At 38.5% G+C, this 22,674-nt stretch overlaps 1 protein-coding gene across 1 annotated transcript in view; it reads left to right on the top strand.

Annotated features, from left to right (window-relative positions):
* The window catches only part of PIWIL2 (piwi like RNA-mediated gene silencing 2), an 82,075-nt gene extending 60,290 nt beyond the window's left edge, over nucleotides 1-21,785 (top strand). Inside the window, exons 21-23 of the mRNA XM_025932952.2 lie at nucleotides 17,257-17,510; nucleotides 18,080-18,187; nucleotides 19,962-21,785. Coding sequence (XP_025788737.1) covers nucleotides 17,257-17,510; nucleotides 18,080-18,187; nucleotides 19,962-20,118 — 519 coding nt within the window. The 3' untranslated portion in view covers nucleotides 20,119-21,785. The remainder of the gene's footprint in view (nucleotides 1-17,256; nucleotides 17,511-18,079; nucleotides 18,188-19,961) is intronic.
* The last annotated feature ends 889 nt before the right edge of the window (nucleotides 21,786-22,674 follow it).

The following is a 22,674-nucleotide window of genomic DNA, read 5'->3' as shown; positions in this document are numbered from 1 at the left end:
ATATATATACACACACACACACACACACACTCAATATAATAATATAACATTGGGAATTGTAAACTAAAACAATGAGATAACACTACACTACACTCCCATTAGAATGGCCAAAATCCAAAACACTGACAATGCCAAATGTCAATGAGGATGTGAAGAAACAAGAACTCTCATTCATTATTGCTGGTAGGAATGCAAAATGGTATAGATACAGTGGAAGACAATTTGGCAGGTTTTTTTTCAAAACTCTATTAAAAATACTCCTGAAGTGCCTTGCTGGCTCAGTTGGTAGAACATGCAACTCTTTGATTTCATGGTTGTGAGTTCAAGCCCCATGTTGGGAGTGGAACCTACTTAACAAAAAGATATCCCTTACCGTAAGATCCAGCAGTAGCACTTCTTAGTATTTACCCAAATGAGTTGAAAATTTATGTCAGTGCAAAAACTTTCACAAAGGTATTCATTGCAGTATTATCCATAATTGCTGAAGCTTAGAAGCAACCAAGATGTCCCTCAGGTAAATGGAAAAATAAACTGCAGTACCACCAGACAATGAAATGTTACTCAGCAATAAAAAGAAGTGAGCTATCAATTCATAATGAGATGTGGTAGAACTTGAAATGCATATTACAAAGTGAAAAAAAGCCAACCTGTAAAGACTACATACTGCATGATTCCAACTCCAGCACATTCTGGAAAACACAAAACAATGGAGATAGTAAAGAATAATGGTTGCCAGAGGTATAGGAGTATAAGGAAGGGAAGCATAAATAGGGGGAACACAAGGAATATTCAGGGCTGTGAAACTATTATATATGATACTGCAATGATGGACACATGGCATTATGCATTTGTCGAAGCCTAAAGAACATACAACACAAAAAATGAACCCTAATATAAATTATGGACTTTACTTACTAACAATGTGTCAATATTTGCTCATTAATTGTAACAAAGATACCATCTTTTTTTAAATTTTTTTTTTTTTTCAACGTTTATTTATTTTTGGGACAGAGAGAGACAGAGCATGAACGGGGGAGGGGCAGAGAGAGAGGGAGACACAGAATCGGAAACAGGCTCCAGGCTCTGAGCCATCAGCCCAGAGCCTGACGCGGGGCTCGAACTCACGGACCGCGAGATCGCGACCTGGCTGAAGTCGGACGCTTAACCGACTGCGCCACCCAGGCGCCCCGATACCATCTTAATGTAATATGGTAGTGGGGGAAAACTGTAGTTAGGGGAGGGAGTATGTGGAACTCTGTATTGTCACCTCAATTTTTGTGTGAACTTAAGTGGTCTAAAAATAATCTCTTAACATACAGTGAGATACCACCTCACACTACAGTGGCTACAGTTTTAAAAGATACTGTGTTGTTGAGGATTTGGAGGTACTAGAATCCTCATACATTGTTGATGGGATTGTAAAATGGTGGAGCTACTTTGGAAAACAGTTTGGCAGTTCTTCGGGATGGTAAACATAGAGTTACTGTATGACTCAGCAATTCTACTCCTAGGTATATACCTCAGAGAATTGAAAACATATGTCCACATAAACACCTGTACACAAATGTTCGTACAGTATTATTCATAATAGCTGCAAATGGAAATAATCCAAACTGTCCATGAACAGATGAACTGGCAAACAAAATCTGGTCTATCCCACAATGGAATTTATTTAGCAACACAAAGAAGTGAAGGACAGATATATACTACAGTATGGATGAACTGTGAAAACATGCTAAGTGAAATTATTTAGTTACAAAAGACCACATGTTCTATGATTCTGTCCAGAATAGGCCAATCCAAGAAAAAAAAAAAAAAAGTACATTGATGTGTTCCAAGAGGGGTGGGGAGCAATGTGGAGTGACTGTTAATATGTGTGAGATTACCTGTTGAGGTCATCAATGTGTTCTGAAATTAGTGGTGAAGATTGCAAAATTCTATAAACATAAAATCCTTTGAATTTTATACCTTAAAAGGGGTGAGTTTATGGTATAGCAAATTAGAACGAAATAAAGCTGTTCAAAAAAAGAAAGAAAACACCGCCAAACCTTCTAGCCTTTTAGGCACTTTTGTGGAATCATAAAACCAGCAACTGTTGCCAGGGGAAGAACAGATACAGAAGCCTGGTTTGTTTCCTTAAGCCCCCATTCTCTCACTGATGCTACCTGGATCTAAGGCCTTCCCCTGAATGTTTATGTACTTGGTCCAGCTTTTCAGTTGTAAGGTTTCCTCAGTATTCCTGGTCCACCACCTGAAGCATTGCAGGCAAGCTTTAAACTCATCATGGCTTTATTTAATATCTATATTTAGATTTATATTTCTAATCCAGCCATTCTCAAATTTTTGGTCTAAGGAACCTTTTACATTCTTCAAAATTCATGAGTTTTTGTTTATATGGTATATATCTATCAATAATTACCTTCTTCAGAGTGAAAACTGAGGAACTTTTATTTTTTTTAACTATTTTTTAAGTTTATTTTATTTTTGAGAGAGAGAGGGAGACAGAGAATCCCAACAGGCTACATGCTCAGCGCAGAGCCCCACATGGGCCTTGATCTCGTGAACCATGTGATCATGACCTGAGCTGAAATCAAGAGTCAGACACTTAACCGACTGAGCCACCAAGATGCCCCTCTTACTGTTATTTTAAATTAAATTTAAAAATACAAAACATTGAAGGCACCTGGGTGGCTCAGTCGGTTAAGTGACTCATTATTTAATTTAGAGCACTATGTTAATTATATCACTGTCAGCACAGAGACTGATTGGGATTCTCTCTCCCTTTCTCATTGCCCCTCTCCCCCTCAAAATAAATACATAAGCTTAAAAACCTATAAGAAATACCGGCAAGGTTGTGGAGAAAAGGGAACACTTGTGCACTGTTGGTGGGAATGTAAATTGATGCAGTCTCTATGGAAAACAGTATGGAGGTTCCTCAAAAAAATTAAAAATAGGACTACCATATGATTCAGCAATTCCCCTTCTGGGTATTTATCTGAAGAAAATGAAAACACTAACTTAAAGTGGTATATGCAGCATTATTTGCAGTAACCAAGATATGGAAGCAACGTCATTATCCATTAGTGGATGAATAAAGAAACTGTGGTATATATGTCACCATGGAATATTACTTAGCCATTAAAAAAGAATGAAATCTTGGGGCAGCTGGGTAGCTCAGTTGGTTGAGCGTCCGACTTCGGCTCAGGTACCGATCTCACGGTTGGTGGGTTCAAGCCCCGCATCGGGCTCAGTACTGATAGCTCAGAGCCTGGAGCCTACTTCAGATTCTTGTCGTTCCCCTTCCCACCCTTCCCGCACTCAGGCTCTGTCTCTCAAAAGTAAATAAAGATTAAAAAAAAATTTTTTTAGGGGCGCCTGGGTGGCTCAGTTGAGCAACTGACGTCAGCTCAGGTCTTGGTCTCACAGTTTGTGAGTTTGAGCCCTGCGTTGGGCTCTGCTGACAGCTCAGAGCCTGGAGCCTTCTTCGGATTCTGTGTCTCCCCCTCTCTGCCCCTCCCCTGCTCATGCTCTGTCTGTCTGTCTCTCTCTCAATAATAAATAAACGTTAAAAAAAATTTTTTTTTAAAGAATGAAATCTTGCCATTTGCAACAACATAGATAGACCTTCAGGGCATTATGCTAAGTGAAATAAGTCAGAGGAAGAAAAATACCATATGACTTTATTTATATGTGTCATCTTAAAAAACAAATAAATAAAATACCTAAGTTCATAGAGAGCAGATTGGTAGTTGCAGAGGTGGGCAGCAAGGAGAGTGGACAAAACGGTTGGAAAAAGTTGAAAGGTAGAAGTTATAAAATGATAAAAGTCAAAGAGATGTAAAGAACAGCATTATAACTATAGTTAATAAATATCACATGTTGTATATTTGAAAGTTGCTAACAGACTAGATCTTAAAAGTTCTCATCACAAGAAAAAAATTGTTTTATGTGGGATGAATGTTAAGTAGATTGATTTTAGTGATGATTTTGCAGTATATATAAATATGAAATAATTACGTTGTACACCTGAAATGAATGTCCTGTATCAATTATATCATAAAAATAAGAAAAACTGTAAACTCAGTGTATTTTTGTTTTTATTTTACATATTTTTTAAGTAAGCATTATGCCCAACATGGGGCTAGAACCATAACCCTGAGTTCAAGAGTTGCATACTCTACTGACTGCGCCATACAGGTGCCCCAATAATATAACATTTTTTAAATGTTTATTCATTTTTGAGAGAGAATGAGCAGAGGAGAGGCAAAGAGAGAGGGGAACAGAGGATCCAAACTGAGCTCCACACTGACAGCTGCGAGCCTGATGTGGGGCTCCAACTCATGAACCATGATATGACCTGAGCCGAAGTTGGAGGCGCAACCAACTGAGTGACCCAGGCGCCCCAATAATATAACATTTTTAATTAAAGATAACTATTTCCAAAATGTTTAGTGAGAAGAGAGCCATTGCTTTGCATTTTTGCAAAAGCCTTTTAATATTTGGGTTAACAAAATGCAAGTAAATATTCTTTTTTTTTTATGTTTGTTTTTGAGAGAGCACAGGGGAAGGGCACAGAGAGGGGGACAGAAGACCTGAATTAGGCTCTGTGCTGACAGCAGCGAGCCCAATGTGGGGCTTGAATCCACAGACAGAAAATCATTACCTGACCTGAAGTGGGACACTCAACCAACTGAGCCACCCAGGCACCCCGCAAGTAAATAATCTACATTTAATCTGTTGTGATGTCACATATCATTTACTCTGGAAAATTCTAGTATATATTTATGAGAGAATTACAGAGAAAATGGCAGATAGTGTAGTAGCAGCAGCAGCAGCAGCAGCATATTTTTGACTTTATGGACTCCCTAGAATGTTTCAAGGACTTCTGAGTAGAGAAAGATGGGACCCCAGAGAACACACTAGCCTATACTGTTCATCTGAACTCCTACTCTTATCTCCAACTACCTACCTGGCCTCTCTAGTTCAGTGTCTCAGGGGTCATTGAAACACCTAGTATGTGAGTCTGAATGCCAGTGTTTACTTCTGCTCAAGTGTGAAAATCAAAACCAAGCCACCTCAGCTTTATCACTCGTGATGAGTAATCAGCAGATATTCAGTTCATCAGTTATTTTGCCTGAGCTTAAGAAGCTGGAACTCAGCTCTGATCAACCCTTGTTGCTGCTGATGTGATTCTGGCTGTGGCTAGGACTATGTAGGGCTAGAGTGTTCTTGACTAGTATTTGACTTTAGAGGCGGAAGAGCCAAGGTATTGCTATTGGAATGAAAAGTTGCAGGCAGCTGTAGAATATGTGGTATGGGTTCTTTCTGCTTTTCAGTTCCACCTTCACTTCTCTTTTTTTTAGCAGAATTGGGAAGAGATTGGGGCAGAGTGCTAACTCGAGCAAGTGATTATTGTTTAGAGGGGTCTTCCAGATGTCAGCCTGTCCTTCCTGAACCCACAGTTGCCAGTAGCTTGCCTGGCCTCTTCTTACTTTTTTTTTTTTTTCACATTTTTTTTAATTGAGTAAAATACATATAACATAAAATTTACCGTCTTAACCATTTTTGAGTAACACAGTTCATTGGTTTTAAATACATTTATAATGTTGTGTAGTCATTACCACCACCATCTCCATAATTCTTTTCATCTTATAAAACTGAAACACTGCACATATTAATCTCCATTCTCCTCTTTCCCCAGCTCCTGAGCAACCACCATTCTATTCTTTTGATTTGACTAAGTACCTCACATAAGTGGGATCACGCAGTGTTTGTCTTTCTGTGACTGACTTATTTTACTTAATTTAATGTCCTGAAAGTTCATTCATGTTGTAGTATATTGCAGAATTTTCTCCCTTTTTAAGACTGAATAATATTTCATTGTATGTATGTATGAAGTCATGATTATCCATTCATCTGTCTATGGACGCTTGGGTTGCTTCCATGTTTTAGCTGTTGTGAATAATGCTGCAGTGAACATGGATATACAAACATCTCTTTGAGAGCCTGCATTCAATCTTTAGGGTATATATCCAGAAATGGAATTGGTTGAACATATGGTAAGTCTTATTTTTAACTTTTTGAAGAACTGCCATACTGTTTTCCACAGCAGCTATACCATTTTACAACCCCACCATAAGTGTGCAGCGGTTCCAGTGTCTCCACATCCTTGCCAATACTTGTTTTCTCTGTGTGTGTGTATATATTAGCCATCCTAATGGACATGAGGTGGTATGTTATTGTAGTTTTGGTTTACATTTCCCTTCAATTCTGTCATTTTCATATATATTGATGATCTGTTATCAACTGTATGCATGTTTATAATTGTTATATCTTCTCACAGTTTTGGAACCTTTTATTAATATATAATGACCTTTGTCTCTTTTCTTTCCAATTTGAAGTCTGTTTTGTCTGGTATTAGTATAGCCCTCCCTAGTTTCTTTTCATTACTATTTACACAGAATATCATTTTTCATTATTTCTGTGTCGATCTGTGTTTTGGATCTAAATTGAGTCTCTTGTAGACAGTATATAGTTGGATCATGTATTTTTATCTATTCTGCCAATCTTGGGTTTTTTTTTACTGTAGAGATTAATCCATATTAATAAGGGGAGAAATTCTGTCATTTTGCTATTTGTTTTCTATATGCCTTATTCCTTTTTTTGTCTTCCATTTACTGTATTACTGTCTTCTTTTGTGTTTAGTTCATTTTTTTGTAGGGAAATGGTTAAATTCCTTTCTCATTTCCTTTTTCAAAATTGTGTAATTAACATACAATATTATTAGTTCAAAGTGTACAACATAATGATTCAATAATTATTATTTTTTTTAATGTTTATTCTGAGAGAGATTACACAAGTAGGTGAGGAACAGAAAGAGAGAAGAAGAGAGAGAGAGAGTCCCAAGCAGGCTCTGGGCTGTCAGTACAGAGCCTGATGTGGGGTTCAAACTCATGAACTGTGAGATCATGACCTGAGCCAAAATCAACAGTGTGCTTAACCGACTAAGCCACCCAAGAGCCCCTGATTCAACAATTCTGTACATTACTCAGTTCTCATCAAGATAAGTATACTCTTAATCGCTTTTTTCTATTTCACCCATCTTCCCCACCCACCTTCCCTCTGGCAACCACCAGTGTGCTCTCTGTATTTAAGTGTCTGTTTTTTTGTTTTTCTCTTTTTTTTTCTTTTGTCCATTTATTAAATTCCACATATCAGTGAAATCATGTATTTATCTTTCTCTGACTTGTTTCACTTAGCATTATACTCTCTAGCTCCATACATGTTTTTGCAAATGGCAAAATATTCTTTTTTGTGACAGAATAATATTCCTCTGTGTGTGTGTGTGTGTGTGTGTGTGTGTGACACATCTTTGTTATCCATTCATCAGTTGATGGATACTTGGGCTGCTTCCCTGTCTTAACTATTGTAAATAATGCTGCTATAATCATAGGGGTGCATATGTCCCTTTGAATTAGTGTTTTGTATTCTTTGGGTAAATAGTAGTGCAATTGCTAGGAACCTCCATACAGTTTTCCACAGTGGCTGGACCAGTTTGCATTCCCACCGAACAGTGCACAAGTGTTCCTTTTTCTCCACCTCTTTGACAACACCTGTTTCTTGTGTTTTAGCCATTAGGACAGGTGTGAGGTGATACTGTAGTTTTGAGTTGAATTTCCCTGATAGTAAGTGATGATGGACATCTTTTCATGTGTCTCTTGGCCATCTGTATGTCTTCTTTGGAAAAAATGTCTATTCATATATTCTGCCCATTTTTTAATTGTATTTATTTTGGGGGGGTTGAGTTTTATAAGTTATTTATATATTTTGGATACTCTTTATTGGATATGTCATTTCCAGATATCCTCTACCATTCTGTAGGTTGCCTTTCATTGTTGATTATTTCCTTCACTGTGCAGAAGCTTTTTATTTTGATTAGTTCCAATGCTTTATTTTTGCTTTTGTTTCCCTTGCCTCAGGAGACATATCTAGAAGAATGTTGCTATGGCTGATGTCAGAGACATTACTGCCTCTGCTCTCTCTTTTCTAAGGACTTTGAAGTTTTCAGGTCTCACATTGAGGTCTTTAATCCGTTCCAAATTTATTTTTTATGTATGATTAAGACAGGTCTAGTATCTTTCTTTTGTATGTTGCTGTCCAGTTTTCCCAACACCATTTGTTAAAGAGACTGTCCTTTTCCTTTCCTGCTTTGTTGAAGATTAATTGGTCATATAGTTATGGGTTTATTTCTGGGTTTTCTATTATGTTCTACTGATATATGTGTCTTATATCTGTGCTAGTACTATACTGTTTTGATTATTGCTTTGTAATAGAACTTGAAGTCCAGAATTGTGTTGCCTCCAGCTTTGCTTTTCTTTTTCAAGGTTGCTTTGGTTGTTCAGGGTCTTCTGTGGTTCCATACAAATTTTAGGATTGTTTGCTCCAGCTCTGTGAAAAATGCTGCTGGTATTTTCATAGCAATTGCGTTAAACGTGTAGATTGCTTTGGGTAATATAGACGTTTTAACAATATTTGTTCTTCTAATCCACAAACATGGAATGTCTTTCCAGTTCCCTTCTATTACTGTATTACTGTCAATTTTTTTCCTTGTCTGTTAATAGTTACTTTATATATTTAGGTGCTTTTTTGTTGGGTGGGTAAATATTTATAATTGTTATGTCCTCTTGTTGGATTGTTGCCTTTATCATTATGTAGTGTCCTCCTTTGTCTATTTTGTCTAATACAGATATTACTTCCCTGGCTTTTTTTTCATTTCTATTTCATGATAAATGCTTCTCCATCCATTTGTGGGGGTTATTTTGTAACGTTTATTTATTTTGAGAGAGAGAGAATGCAAGGAGGGGAGGGGCAGACAGAGAGAGAGAGAGAGAAAGAGAGAGAGAGAGAATCCCAAGCAGGCTCTGTGCTGTCAGCATGGAGGCCGACATGGGGCTCAGTCCCATAAAACATGAGATCCATGACCTGAGCTGAAACCAAGTGTTGGACATTTAACTGACTGAGCCACCCATGCACCCCTCCATCCCTTCTTTTTCAATCTTTATGTGTCTTTATATCTGAAGTGATTTCTCTTGTAGGCAGCCTATAGATGGATCTTGCTTTTTTATCCATTCAATAACCCTATGTCTTTTTATTAGAGCATTTAGTCCATTTAAATTTAAATTAATTATTGATAGGTATGTATTTATTAACATTTGTTGTTTTATGGTTGTTTTTATAGTTCTTCTCTATTCCTTTCTTCTCTTGCTCTTTTGCCTTGTGGTTTGATGGCCTTCTTCAGTGAACTGCCTTTATTCCATTTCCTTTATTTTTTGTGTATCTGTTACAGGTTTTTGATGTGTGGTTACCCTTAGGTTCATATATAACATCTTATGGGTCACTTAAGTTTGAACCCATTCTAAAAGCACTAAATTTTTATTTCCCCACCCCATGGTGTATTTATATGATGTTCTACTTTATATCCTTTTATTTTGTGATTCCCTTGACTGATTTTTATAGATAGAATTTATTTTACTGCTTTTGTGATCCTAATTTTCTTCTATAATGGCCTTTTTTCACTCAAATAATATCCTGTAATGTTCTTGTAAGGCTGATTTAATGGTGACGAACTTCTTTAAGTTTTGTTTGGAATACTCTTTATCTCTCCTTCTATTCTGAATTAATAACCTTGCTAGGTAGAGTATTCATAGATGCAGATTTTGTACTTTCATTACTTTGAATATATCATGCCATTCCCTTCTGCCTTGCAAAGTTTCTGCTGAAAAATCAGCTGATAGATAGGCTTTTGAGGTTCCCTTTATATGTAACTGTTTTCTTTTCTCTTGCTTCTTTTTTTTTCTTTTTTTCTTTTACTTTATTTTATCTTATCTGTTGTTTTGTTTTGTTTTGTTTTGTTTTGTTTTAGAGAGCACATGAGTGGGGAAAAGGAGCAGAGGGAGAGCGAGAGAATCTTAACTAGGCTCGACTGTCAGTGTGGAGCCTGACATGAGGCTTAACCTCACATCCCTGGGATCGTGACCTAAGCTGAAATCAAGAATTGGACACTCAACCAATTGAGCCACCCAGGCGTCCTTCTTGTTGCTTTTACAATTCTCTCCTTAGGGACACCTGGGTGGCTTGGTTGGTTGAGTGTCCGACTTCGGCTCAGGTCATGATCTCACAGTTTGTGGGTTCGAGCCCCGCATCAGGCTCTGTGCTGACAGCTCGGAGCCTGGAGCCTGCTTCAGATTCTGTGTCTCCCTCTCTCTCTGCCCCTCCCCCACTCATCCTCTATCTGTCTCTCTCAAAAATAAAACATTAAAAAAATTTCTTTTAATAAAATAAAATTCTCTTTACCACTGCTTTTTGGCATTTCAATTATTATGTGTCTTGGTGTGAACCTCCTTGGGTTAATTTTGTTGGGGACTCTTGTTTCCTTTTGTGTATGTTCAATAGCTATTTTGTATGAGGTTACTGTGAGGATTACATTTAATATCCTGAAGTTAAAACACTCTAATTTGAATGTATAGTAGTTTAACTTCAGTAACATATAGAAACGTTGCTCCTTTACAGGTCTATCTCTACCTCTTTAGATGTTGATGTCATAAAATTATATACCTTTATATATTTTATGCCTTCATATATAGACTGATAATCCTTTTAAATACATTTGTCTTTAAATTTTGTAAAAAAGACAAGATTTGGAGTTATAAACCAAAGTTAAATAATACTCGGTCTTAGACTAATGCTTTTTTTTTCTTTAAATTTACTTGAGTCATAAATCATATAGAAAATTTTTAAATGTAGTACAAACCACTGTTACGATAATACAATGATATGTCACCTTTATTGAAATCTTTATTTCTCTCTATGGCTACACATTACTGTCGAGTCATCTTTTATTTCATCCTACAGGACTCCCTTGACCATTTCTTGCATGGCATGTCTCTTGGCAAGAAACTCTCTGAGCTTTTATCTGGGAATGTCTTAATTTCTTTCTTATTTTTGACAAAGAAATAGTTTGCTGGTATAAGTTTTGAGTGGCGGTTTTTCTCTTTTAGCACTTTGAATATATCAACCCACTGCATTCTGGTCTCCTGAGTTTCTGATGGGCAGTCTGCTGATAATCTTTTCTGCGTGCAATGATTTTCTTCTATCTTGTTTTCATGATTTCTTTTATCTTCTGCTTTTGAAAATTTAATTGTGTGTATCAGTGTGGTTCTCTTTGAATTCATATCGCTTGGAGTTCATTGAGCTTGACTGTTTATATTCATGTGTTTGATCAGATTTAGGAAGTTTTCAGCCATTATTTCTTCAGATATCCTCTCTACCCCTTTTCTCTTTTCTTCATGGGAGTCCCAAGATGCAAATATTGGTCTGCTAGATTGTGTCCTCCAAGTCCTTTAGGCACTGTTCTCTTTTCTTCAGTCTTTTTTATTTGTGAACAATAATTTCCATTATACAATCTTCAGTTTGCTGGTTCATTCTTCTACCTGCTCAGATCTGTATTTGAATCCATCCAGTGAAGTTGCAGTTATGGTACTTTTCAGCTCTGGTAGTTATTTTTGTTTACTTTTTAGGTTTTCTCTTTATTAATACTTCACTTTTTCCAAACATTGTTTACTTTGTCCACATCCCCTTTGGTTCTTTGAGCATCTTTAAGACCATAGTTTTTTAGTTTTGTTTTTACTATTTTAATGTTTATTTTTGAGAGAGACAGAGACAGTGTGTGAGCAGGGGAGGAGCAGAGAGAGAGGGAGACACAGAATTCAAAGCAGGCTCCAGGCTTTGAGCTGTCAGCACAGAGCCCAATGCAGGTCTCGAACTCACAAATCATGAGATCATGACCTGAGCCAAAGTCAGACACTTAATTGACTGAGCCACCTAGGCACCCCTTTAAGACCATTGTTTTAAGGTCTTTGGTCAGTGTAACTGCCATGAGGTTTTAGTCACTGACATTTCTATTTATTTAATGTTTTCCTTTGGTCCATACTTCCCTGTTTCTTTCTTTGCCCTATGACTTTTGTTGCAAACTAGACATTTGAATCTAATAATGTGGTAACTTTAGAAATCAGATTGGCCCCCTTCTTCAGGCCTTTGCTCTGTTTGTTACTTTTTATTTCTTGGCTGGTGTAGGTTATGATTGTGCTAGAACTTAAGGTCTTTCAGTGTTTTGAGCTTTTATCTGAGCATGCATTGTCACTTTCTGATTTTTGACATTTATGCAGTTGTTTTTGAATGTTCCAGTCTTTAATGTCTGACTTCCAAAAAAGGATAAAGAGAAAAATGAAGGGTCAGGGGAGGATGGCACTTGCCCATTAAATACCCTGGAAGTCACTTCAGCTGGAGAGTTAGATGCAACAAGAATGGCTGCCAGCCTCTTTGTCTGCACTTCTGTGATCAGAAGCAGCACTCAGAGAACAGATCCCAGTGTTTGTAGGACAGGGCCCTGCAGTGTGGGTGAGCATAGGTATAGGACAGCTTTTGTACCAAGAGTGGAAATTAACCGCAGTTCACTGTCCACATCTTCCCTGGGAAATTGCAAGCCTTCAACAAACTCCAGAGTTCCAAAATTATTCACATCAGACAGATTCTGCTAGTACATTTGTTATCTAGGTGGGGAGAGAATGTCCTTTTCTTCCTCCTCTGCTATCTCCCCAGAATCCTGTCAGTCTTGTCTGTTCTTGGTAAAATTTCTGCAACCTCAGGCCGCCTCTTCCTGCTACCCACATTCACTCTTGTCATTTGTCTCATGGATGCTTCAGAAATTCACTGCTCCTTTTTGAAGGCTCCTCTCTGTTCAAGTTCATCGAGGCTTTCTTGCTTCCACTGGTCTTTGATAGTCCCATATGTAAGTGTGATTTTTATGTTATTTTGATTTTTGTGGTGTTACCATAAGAGTGAAGGGTTTCAGTGTTCTCATTTGACATCCTCAACTGGAAGTGATCTGGTCCTAATACTCATTCTTAATCATCTTTGATTTGTTTTGTAGATGGTTGCCAGAGTAGTTTTCAAATGTATGACTGATAATATAGTGGTCTCTAGTTGTTTTCTTACCCCTTGTCCAGCCACAATCTAGGCCTTTGCTTGTGTTATGCCTGGAAACCTTTTACCCTTCTTTGCTGCCTGAATTATCTGCTGATTCTTTCATTACACCTTTTCCTGAGGCATAATGTTGACTTTTCCCTGCAGACAACAAATGTTATCTTTATTATGTTATTTGTAATTTGTTGCAAACATTTACTTTATGTGTCTGTCTCTCCAGTTCTAATTTGAGTTCCATGAACATTTGGATTGTATCAAAGTAATTTTTTAATTTTGTGAGACTAACACAATTGCTTGTGTGTAGTGGCATTAAGTGTTTATTTTATGAACGAATGGAGCCATGCCTAAAAGAACATCTCAAACTTTCAGCAGATATTTATTTTCTACTTGGTCCTTGCCATCGTACTCAGTGCTAGCAATACAAGTCAAACAGGCACAGTCCTGCTTTCAAGGTACTCATTAATTTATTAATTTATTTACTCTTATACTGAAGGGGTTTAATAATACACATTTAACATCTATGTTTCAGTATTGTGATTTGTCTTATATCCTGACCCTTGTCTAGACCCTAATCTTAACCATTTATGAAATAAAAGAGTATGGATTAGATGACCTAGAAGAGTTACCATCGTTGACTATTACTAGATTTTTAAGCTCCTTGATAACAGGAATCATCTTTCACTTCTACTGGCAGCTTATATTATAGGGCCAAGTATAGTATCTCACACTGAGTGGTTGCTTAGCAAATTTTAAAGAAAGAGGTGATGTCAGTGAATACTTCAGATGAATTTGATTCTATTTTTCACTCCATTTATCTCGTTATGTTACTTCTCGATGCTTTGGAATATCTGCATTTCCTTAATCTAGTGCATTCTGAACAACTTTTAAAAATATATGCAGTTGACTGTTGAACAATGCAAGGGCTAGGAGTACTTACCCCCCATGCAGTCAAAAAACTGTATACCTTTTGACTTCTCAAAAAAGTAACTACTAATAGCCTGCTGTTGACCAGAAGCCTTACCAATAACATAAACAGTAGATGAAACACATATTTTGTATGCTAAAGGCATTATATGCTGCATGCTTACAATAAAATAAGAGAAAAAAATATTAAGAAAATCATACAGAAGAGAAAATGCATTTACAGTAATGTACTATATTGAAAAAATTCACATATAAGTGGACCCACACAGTTCAAACTCATGTTGTTCAAGAGTCAACTGTGTATATTTTTTACTTTATCCCCCTTAACAACTCTGACAAGAAGGTAAGGTGGTGGTTTATCTCCATTTTTCAACTGAGGAAACAGTATTCTGAGATCATAGCCAAGGAACAGCAGAATCATACTCAGTCCCAGGTCTCCTGACCCCAGATCCATTGGACTGCCACTCTGTTTCCTTCTCTGAAATGACGGTTTCTTCCTGATCTAAGTACCCCTGGTATCTACCTTTTAACATAGTGTATCAGTAAGGGGTCTTTGAGAAGTCATAGAAATGTGTTAGCTTTAGCAAAGTGAGAATTAATTGGTAAAATCATGGAGAGTCTCAGATGATTGGTAAGAAGGCTTAACATCAAACTGGGAAATGGACAGGAGTCAGGGTAGCTCCTGGAGTTCCAGACGCAGGGACCTAAAGAGACACCACCACAGAGGGACCATACTCCAAGTGATTTTCATTATCTGCTCGAGATTCAAAGCAAGGAGGCGCATTATGTTGGCATAACTTGGGTCATCTTTATGTCCTTTGATTAGTGCAGTGGTCCTCAGCTGGTGGCAGTTATGTCCTCCCAGTGGGCAATGTCTAGAGGCATTTTTAGTGGGGGGCGATTGCTACTGGCATCTAGTGGGTAGAGGCCAGGAATACTTCTAAACATTGTCAGCCCCCCAAAACAGAATAATCTAGCTCCATAGATCATGAGTGTTGAGATATCCTGGATTAGGGGAAGGCGCCTCAATTAATAGTCCCAGCAGACGTATCCTGTTGGGGGGAGAAGGAAACTAAACGTTCTTACCAAAAATGATAGAATAGATTCTGGACAGCCAAAGACAACACAAAAACAGAAAAGTCATACAAACAAGAGCAATAATTACAGTTTGGGACTGTGAGGTGAATTACACATTTGTAAATGTAATACTTGAGGTGTCTCAAAAAACACATTTATAAAAATATTTGAAATTCTGAGCTTTAACTTCAGCAAGATTCTAGGGGATTATTTTTAAAAAGGATTCTTTGAGGGGCGTCTAGTTGGCTCAAGTCGTTTGAGGTCATGATCTCACGGTTCATGGGATCGAGCCCTGCATTGGGCTCCATGCTGACAGCCTAGAGCCTGCTTGGAATTCTCTCTCTCCTTCTCTCTGTCCCCTTGCCACTTGCATATGCATGCTCTTTCTCTCTCTCTTTCTTTCTCTCAAAATACGTAATAAAATAAACATTTTTTTAAAAAGGGTTCTTTGGGGACACCTGGGTGGCTCAGTCAATTAAGTGTCTGACTCTTGATTTCAGTTCAGGTCATGATCTTGGTTGTGAGATCATGCCGTGTGTCCAGCTCTGCGCTGTAAGCGCAGATTTTTGGGATACTCTTTCTCCCTTTTTCTGACTCTTCCCCACTTTTTCTCTCTCTCAAAAATAAACATTTAAAAAATTTTTGTTTAATGTTTATTTATTTTTGAGAGAGAGTATGAGCAGGGGAGGGCCAGAGGGAGATGGAGACACAAAATCTGAAGCTGTCAGCACAGAGCCTGACACGGGGCTGGAACCCACTAGCTGTGAGATCATGACCTGAACCAAAGTTGGACACTTAACAACCGAGCCACCCAGGTGCCCCAAATAACCATTTTTTTTAAAAAAAGGATGCTTGGGGTGCCTGGGTGTTTCAGTAGGTTAAGCATCCAACTTTGGCTCGGTCATGATCTCATGGTTTGTGAGTTTGAGCCCTACGTCAGGCTTTCTACTGTCAACACAGAGTCCACTTTGGATCCTTTGTCCCCCTCTTTCTTTGCCCCTCTCCCACTCAACGCTCTTTCTTCCTTTCTCTCTCTCTGTCTCTCAAAAATAAATAGAACATTTTAAAAAAATAGGATTCTTTGAATTGAAACTTAAAAAGAATAAATGTATAAAGAATGTATAGTGTATATATATTTAATTCAGTAATAATTTAGGTTTCTGAGGGGAATTGTGAATAATCTATACGACTTGATTAGAATCAAACTACCACTTACGGACTGTGGACTAAACTAAAGCACTTTTCAGGGAACTTCTAGTTTAAAGTTAGAACAGCTTAGGGGCACCTAGGTGGTTCAGTCGGTTAAGCATCTGACTCTTGATTTCAGCTCAGATCATGATTTCATGGTTGTGAAATAGAATCATGTGTCAGGCTCAGGGCTGGGTGTGGAGCCTACTTAAGATTCTCTCTCCCCCTCTCCCTCTGCACTTCCCCTGCCTGTGTACATGAGCATTCTCTCTCTCTCTCTCTCTCTCTCTCTCTCTCTCTCTCTCTCTCTCTCTCCCGAAAAAAAAAGAACAGCTTATTCTCTTGAACTATTGAAATCAAACACAGCTAGAACATAATTATATTCTCTAAATGGGAAAAGCATTATTCTTCAAACTGATTGAATCCAGCATCCAAATTTGATTTGGATCCATGGATAATTTACCATAACTGTATGCTAATTTTAATTATTTAGTAAAAATGTTTCACATTATACCTGATTGTAGGATAATATTTTGTAAGGGATCCTTTCACTTGTTAGCAACTTTAGATGTTGCTTGTACATAAAAATGTGAAGAAGATGGATCTGTGGGTTGTGCAGTCCTATGTTAGAATTTCTCTAACACTTACCTTGTTCTTTGTCTAAATGGTAATTCATGTGAAATACAAGTCAAAGGAAGGTTGATTCATCCCATAATTTTCCTACCATTTCTTTCAACTTTGTTCATATTTTTTGAGTATGGGCCTTATGTATGTGACTCATCACTGGCTTATTTTACTTTCATAGTTTATAACACTTTTGCTGTACCAGGTCTGTTTTACTACCCTGAGGAAGTCTAGAAATGACTAGAAGCTTTTCCTCCCTTCCCTTCTGACATGGTGGCTTTGGGCCCAGCTGTCAGAGGGACCTACTGCCAGATTGCCAAGCTGTGTGCTGAGTGAGCTTCATACTGCCTGCGGTCATCAACCCCAGACTCCATAGTTCACCTCAGGAGGATGTCGTTTCAGGTGAACCACTGTCTCCCAGAGAAGATTGTGGTATACCGTGACGGAGTGTCTGATGGCCAACTAAAGACAGTTGCCAACTATGAGATTCCTCAGCTACAGAAGTGTTTTGAAGCTTTTGAGAATTATCAGCCCAAGATGGTAGTATTTGTAGTTCAGAAGAAAATCAGTACCAATTTGTACCTGGCTGCTACCGAGCACTTTGTGACTCCCTCCCCTGGGACTGTGGTAGATCATACCATAACAAGCTGTGAGTGGTAAGTGGGGAAAACATTATATTTCAGCAAGAATAGGTTGGAGGGGTTATTTGTTCCTTGGGTATTGGAATGGGGAGGTTGACTAGAGAGATGTGGAATGGAATCCTCAGATTTTATGGTCATAAAATATTTTCAAAACAACTGAAGAACAAACCAACAATAAATCTTTTACCTCTTAAGTATAAAGTATTGAACGCACATTCTTTTCCTAAGATTATGTATACTTTTAACTTCCTGCACACAGATTTGGTAGTTTCTGCTACCGATCCCTTTTTTTTTTTTCTTAACAATTTTAAGTAATTTTACACTCAATGTGGGACTCAAACTTACAACTCTGAGATGAAGAGTCACACACTATTAACTGAGCCAATCAGGTACCCCTCTAATACCATATACTGTTGAGTCCAGATTCCTGAGCTATAATATGGTTTGGTCTGTGTGTATCCTTGATCCAGTCATTTGACCTCTCTGAGCCTTAGGTGAAGGAGGCAAAATGATCACCAAGATCTTTTTCAGCTCTCTTTGGCCAAATCTGACCATATCATTCCTTTGTACTTTTTCCTTCCTAGGGTGGACTTCTACCTTCTTGCCCATCACGTACGGCAGGGTTGTGGCATTCCTACCCATTATGTCTGTGTTCTCAACACTGCAAACCTGAGTCCTGATCACATGCAGAGGTGAGCTGACCAATAACTTACTCTTTCTCATAATTAATCATGGCCAACTAGCTAAGATGGGGTCACTGCCACCTGACTGGAATATTTACCCTTTAATTTTTTTCATGTCTTTCATAATGGTATTTTTTTTGAAGAGTGATTGGTAATTCCTGTGCACTTTAAAATTACTTGAAGAGGGGCGCCTGGGTGGCGCAGTTGGTTAAGCATCCGACTTCAGCCAGGTCACGATCTCGCGGTCCGTGAGTTCAAGCCCCGCATCAGGCTCTGGGCTGATGGCTCGGAGCCTGGAGCCTGTTTCCGATTCTGTGTCTCCCTCTCTCTCTGCCCCTCCCCCGTTCATGCTCTGTCTCTCTCTGTCCCAAAAATAAAATAAACGTTGAAAAAAAATTAATAAATAAAATTACTTGAAGAGCTTAAAACAAAACATTGGTAAAGCTGATGCCCAGGCTTTACCCCAAGCATTCTTAGGCATTTGTATTTTAAGAACTGCTCTGGGGGCGCCTGGGTGGCTCAGTCGGTTAAGTGGCCAACTTCGGCTCAGGTCATGATCTCGCGGTCCGTGAGTTCGAGCCCTGCGTCAGGCTCTGTGCTGACAGCTCAGAGCCTGGAGCCTGTTTCAGATTCTGTGTCTCCCTCTCTCTGACCCTCCCCCGTTCATGCTCTGTCTCTCTCTGTCTCAAAAATAAATAAACGTTAAAAAAAAAAAAAAAAAAACTGCTCTGGGGGTGCTTGGGTGGCTCAGCTGGTTAAGAGTCTGAATTTTGATTTCTGCTTAGGTCATGATCTCTGCTTAGGTCGTGAGTCAGAAGCTCAACCAACAGCAGGGAGGCTGCTTGGGATTCTCTCTCTTTGGCCCTCCTCTGCTCACTTGCATGTGCTTGCACACATTCTTTCTCTCTCTCTCTCAAAGTAGATAAACATTTTTAAAATTTTGTTTATTTTACTTAAAACAATTTTTCAATTTTTTAATGTTTATTTATTTTTAGGAGAGAGAGAGACAGAGTGTAGGGGCGGGGGGAGGAAGAGAGAGAGAGGGAGACACAGAATCCAAAGCAGGCTGTAGGCTCTGAGCTGTCAGCACAGAGCCCAATGTGGAGCTCAAACCCACGAGTTGTGAGATCATGGCCTGAGCTGAAGTCAGATGCTCCACTGACTGAGCCATCCAGGTGCCCCTTATTTATTTATTTTTGAGAAAGAGAAAATATGAGCTGGGGAGAGGCAGAGAGAGGAGAGAGAGAGCATCCCAAGCAGGCTTGCACTGTCAGAGCAGAGCCTGACACGGGGCTCAAACCCATGAATCGAAGTCAGAAGCTCAACCAACTGAGCCACCCAAGTGCCCCAAACATTTTTTTAAAAAATAATTCTTTTAAGAAAAGAAACTACTCTGGATAATTACAACACACAGCCAGTTTTGAGACCCAATGTCATCGGGCTCAGATTATTTGAGTACTTTGCTGGGGTACTTAACGCATTCTTCAGCCTATTCTTGAGGCAAAAAAAAAAAAAAAAAAATCCTGTTGTTTTCCTTGTTTCAGTCTAAAAATGAGGGTACCTAAAGTGAGGGAATTTACCCATGTCCCTCTTACTTACAAATAGAAATGAAATGAAATAATTCCACTTAAAAGTAATGATTCCCAAAAGTTGCATCATGTATTTCTTAGTTCCCCAGTTTTCTGGAAAGCATGCTGTGTGTCATACACCCATTAGTACCTAATCATGTCCCAAAATTAAAGGTGGAGAGTGATTTGGATCCTATTTTCTTCTTGGCCTACAGGTTGACTTTCAAGCTGTGCCACATGTACTGGAACTGGCCTGGCACCATCAGAGTCCCAGCTCCCTGCAAGTATGCCCACAAGCTAGCTTTTCTGTCAGGACAGATCTTGCATCATGAACCAGCCATCCAGCTGTGCGAAAACCTGTTCTTCCTGTGACTGGGCAGCCAGGATATGGGTGCTTAGGGAGATTAGACTTCTGAACTCAGCTGCAACTCAGGCAGGATCAAGAGGGACCCAAGGGGTTTTTGTGTTGGTGGTGGGTTGTTGTGTGTGTGTGTGTGTGTGTGTTTTTTTACCAACCTGGTAGAATAAGATTTCTTTTTTCTTTTTTTTCTGTTTTATACCTGATATCACCAAGAAGTAAGTTCCATTTCTAAATATCAGCTGGAAATTTCCTTGTTGCCTTTGTAGAGCAAGTGGTGGCAGTACAGGTCCTGTATATATGGAGGGGGTGAATACAAGGGAACCTCTAAAAGCCCCCATAGCCAACATGAGCTGTGGAAACCTGCAGAAACAGCAGTTACACCTTGTAAGTTATGCTTACTAAGCACTTCCTATTTCTGTGCCAGAGGTGATAATGAATGAAGTCATTCCAAGTTTCTTGAAGTAGAGAGTTACTTTATTTGGGCAACTGAGAAAGGTAGTAAAAACACCTGTGAGGCAAAGTTTTTCTAGATATTGTGATTGCTAGTAAGTGTGAAAGGCACGTAGTAAAACCAGCTGGTGGCTAGTCAAGTCCTACTGACCTAATCTTGTCTGGGAATTGAGTTTATGACACCTGTGCCTAGAGTTGGCTTTGAAGCTTTGAAAGGGGCATTTAGCCATTCCTTGGCCTCCTGCGAAAGGCCAGATGAAGTTTTTTTCTGTATATTTTAGTTGCTTTACAGTGTACCATGTTGATTTCTTCCTACACCACCTACCCCGCCCACCCCACCCCCCCACACATTGGCTCTTTGTTATTGATCTTTAATAAAGTTTCAGCTTTTAAATTAAGAATCAGAACACGGTGAAATTCAACAGCTAGGAAGATTCATGATGGAGTGAGTCTTTCTTAAACCTTTTTCCTGGGTGTGTGGCCTTCTTTTCGTTGATGTGTTTGTAAATGGAATCACTCATTTCCCTTGCTCAATAACCTATTCCTGGCTGTTGGCTCATATTGTTAGGAATTTTTCTGAATCCAGCTTAAGATTTCCAAAAGTCAGCTTTGGAAAACATGACACTCCTGCGAGAGTCCAGACATTTCAGCTTAGAAAATTGTCAATATGTCTGTGGGGTTTTTTTGTGTTTATTTTTCCCTGTTTTAAAATCCTCTGACCCCTTCAGGGTTAATTCAGTTTTAACTTGCTTTAACTGGTTTTAAACGCCAATTTTATTTACCCATTTCAAATTTGTATTTATTTATTTATTTTTTGGTGTGATGGCAGGGAGGGGACAAAGCAGAAACTCCCATTTTATATAATAGTGTCTGAGAAGAGAAACTTTAGCTTAAAACTCCTTAGAAGAATAAAAGCAAGCAAGTTTTCAGTTTGTTGCAGTGCCCCACAGAGGTTGAGGAACTTTGAATGAGTGTTGCTAGTCCTGAAGTGCACTCCTAGTTTCATTTAGAGTGTGGGACATAGGGCAAGGCTAAAGCCTGGAATTTAAAACCCACTGAATCAAACAAATTGGACCACTGGTCTCCGTCTCAACAGATCAGCTTTCTGATTCTCTGTGGAAGCATTTTGAATTTCTCTTTTGAAGTTGGATTTCCTAATACTCATTTTCTCTTATATAATCAGAAAAGACAAATGCTTGAATATAATACAAAATTTCTTCATTTTTTATTCCTGTTCTCTTGCTTTTTTTTTTTTCAGTCTTAGTGTGCAATGATTGGGCTGTGGGGTGGGAAATAAATAAAAACAAATTTGTATAAACATGTAGTTGTATTTGAAATAGTGCTGTTGATATATTGATATAGTTCTTTTCCTTTGTAGAGCTGTATAGCATTTGTTAGAATTACTGATTTATTACTCAGCAAGCAAGGTGCAGCTTCAGTAATATTAGGTAATTTCACTGTGATCTGGTAGTAAGATTTCTTGGAAAATAAGACTAATAGTCTTCTGGGACAATTGAGGGGTGTGTGTGTATGTGTTGTTTTTCAAATCTGTTTTCCCATCAGACAGTTTCTATTAGCCTATGTGAAAGCTCCAAGAGTGGCCTCTTCTCTCCCCTTATTCTAATGCTTGCCCTTCTTTCCATATACTTTACAGTGTGTCTGTACCCCCTTAAAAATACCTTCCCAAAGCACCCTGGTTGCTTGCTTCACTACTACATCTCTTTCAGTTTATTTAGAAACTCCATTCTGAAATGGTGCAGTGCTTCTTGAACTCATTCTCAAGAGAACCAATTTTTTAAAAAGTAGGCTCTTTGCCCAACATGGGACTTGAACTCATGACCCCAGATCAAGAGTCACATGCTCTACGGACTGAACCATCTAGCCACCCCTAGACAGAACCTAATTTCTGTACAATGTTATAGGGCCCTTTTCATTGGGCAACATTTTGTTGAATGGTGTGAAAAAGGAAGAAGTTTTTTTAAATGACTGTCTCTCTACATTGAAAACAAAATTTGTGCCTGAAATTTCTCAGTGATTTGAGATTATTGGAGAAGACCCTACTTTCACTTTGTGGCTCCATACCTAGCTTTATCTGAGTTTCTTAGTTTTCCTGTCTG

The sequence above is a fragment of the Puma concolor genome, chromosome B1 (genome assembly GCF_028749965.1).
Source record: "Puma concolor isolate L17-30 chromosome B1, mPumCon1.1.hap2, whole genome shotgun sequence".
NCBI classification, from domain to species: Eukaryota; Metazoa; Chordata; class Mammalia; order Carnivora; family Felidae; genus Puma; species Puma concolor.
This window is presented reverse-complemented; position numbering and strand designations above follow the sequence as displayed.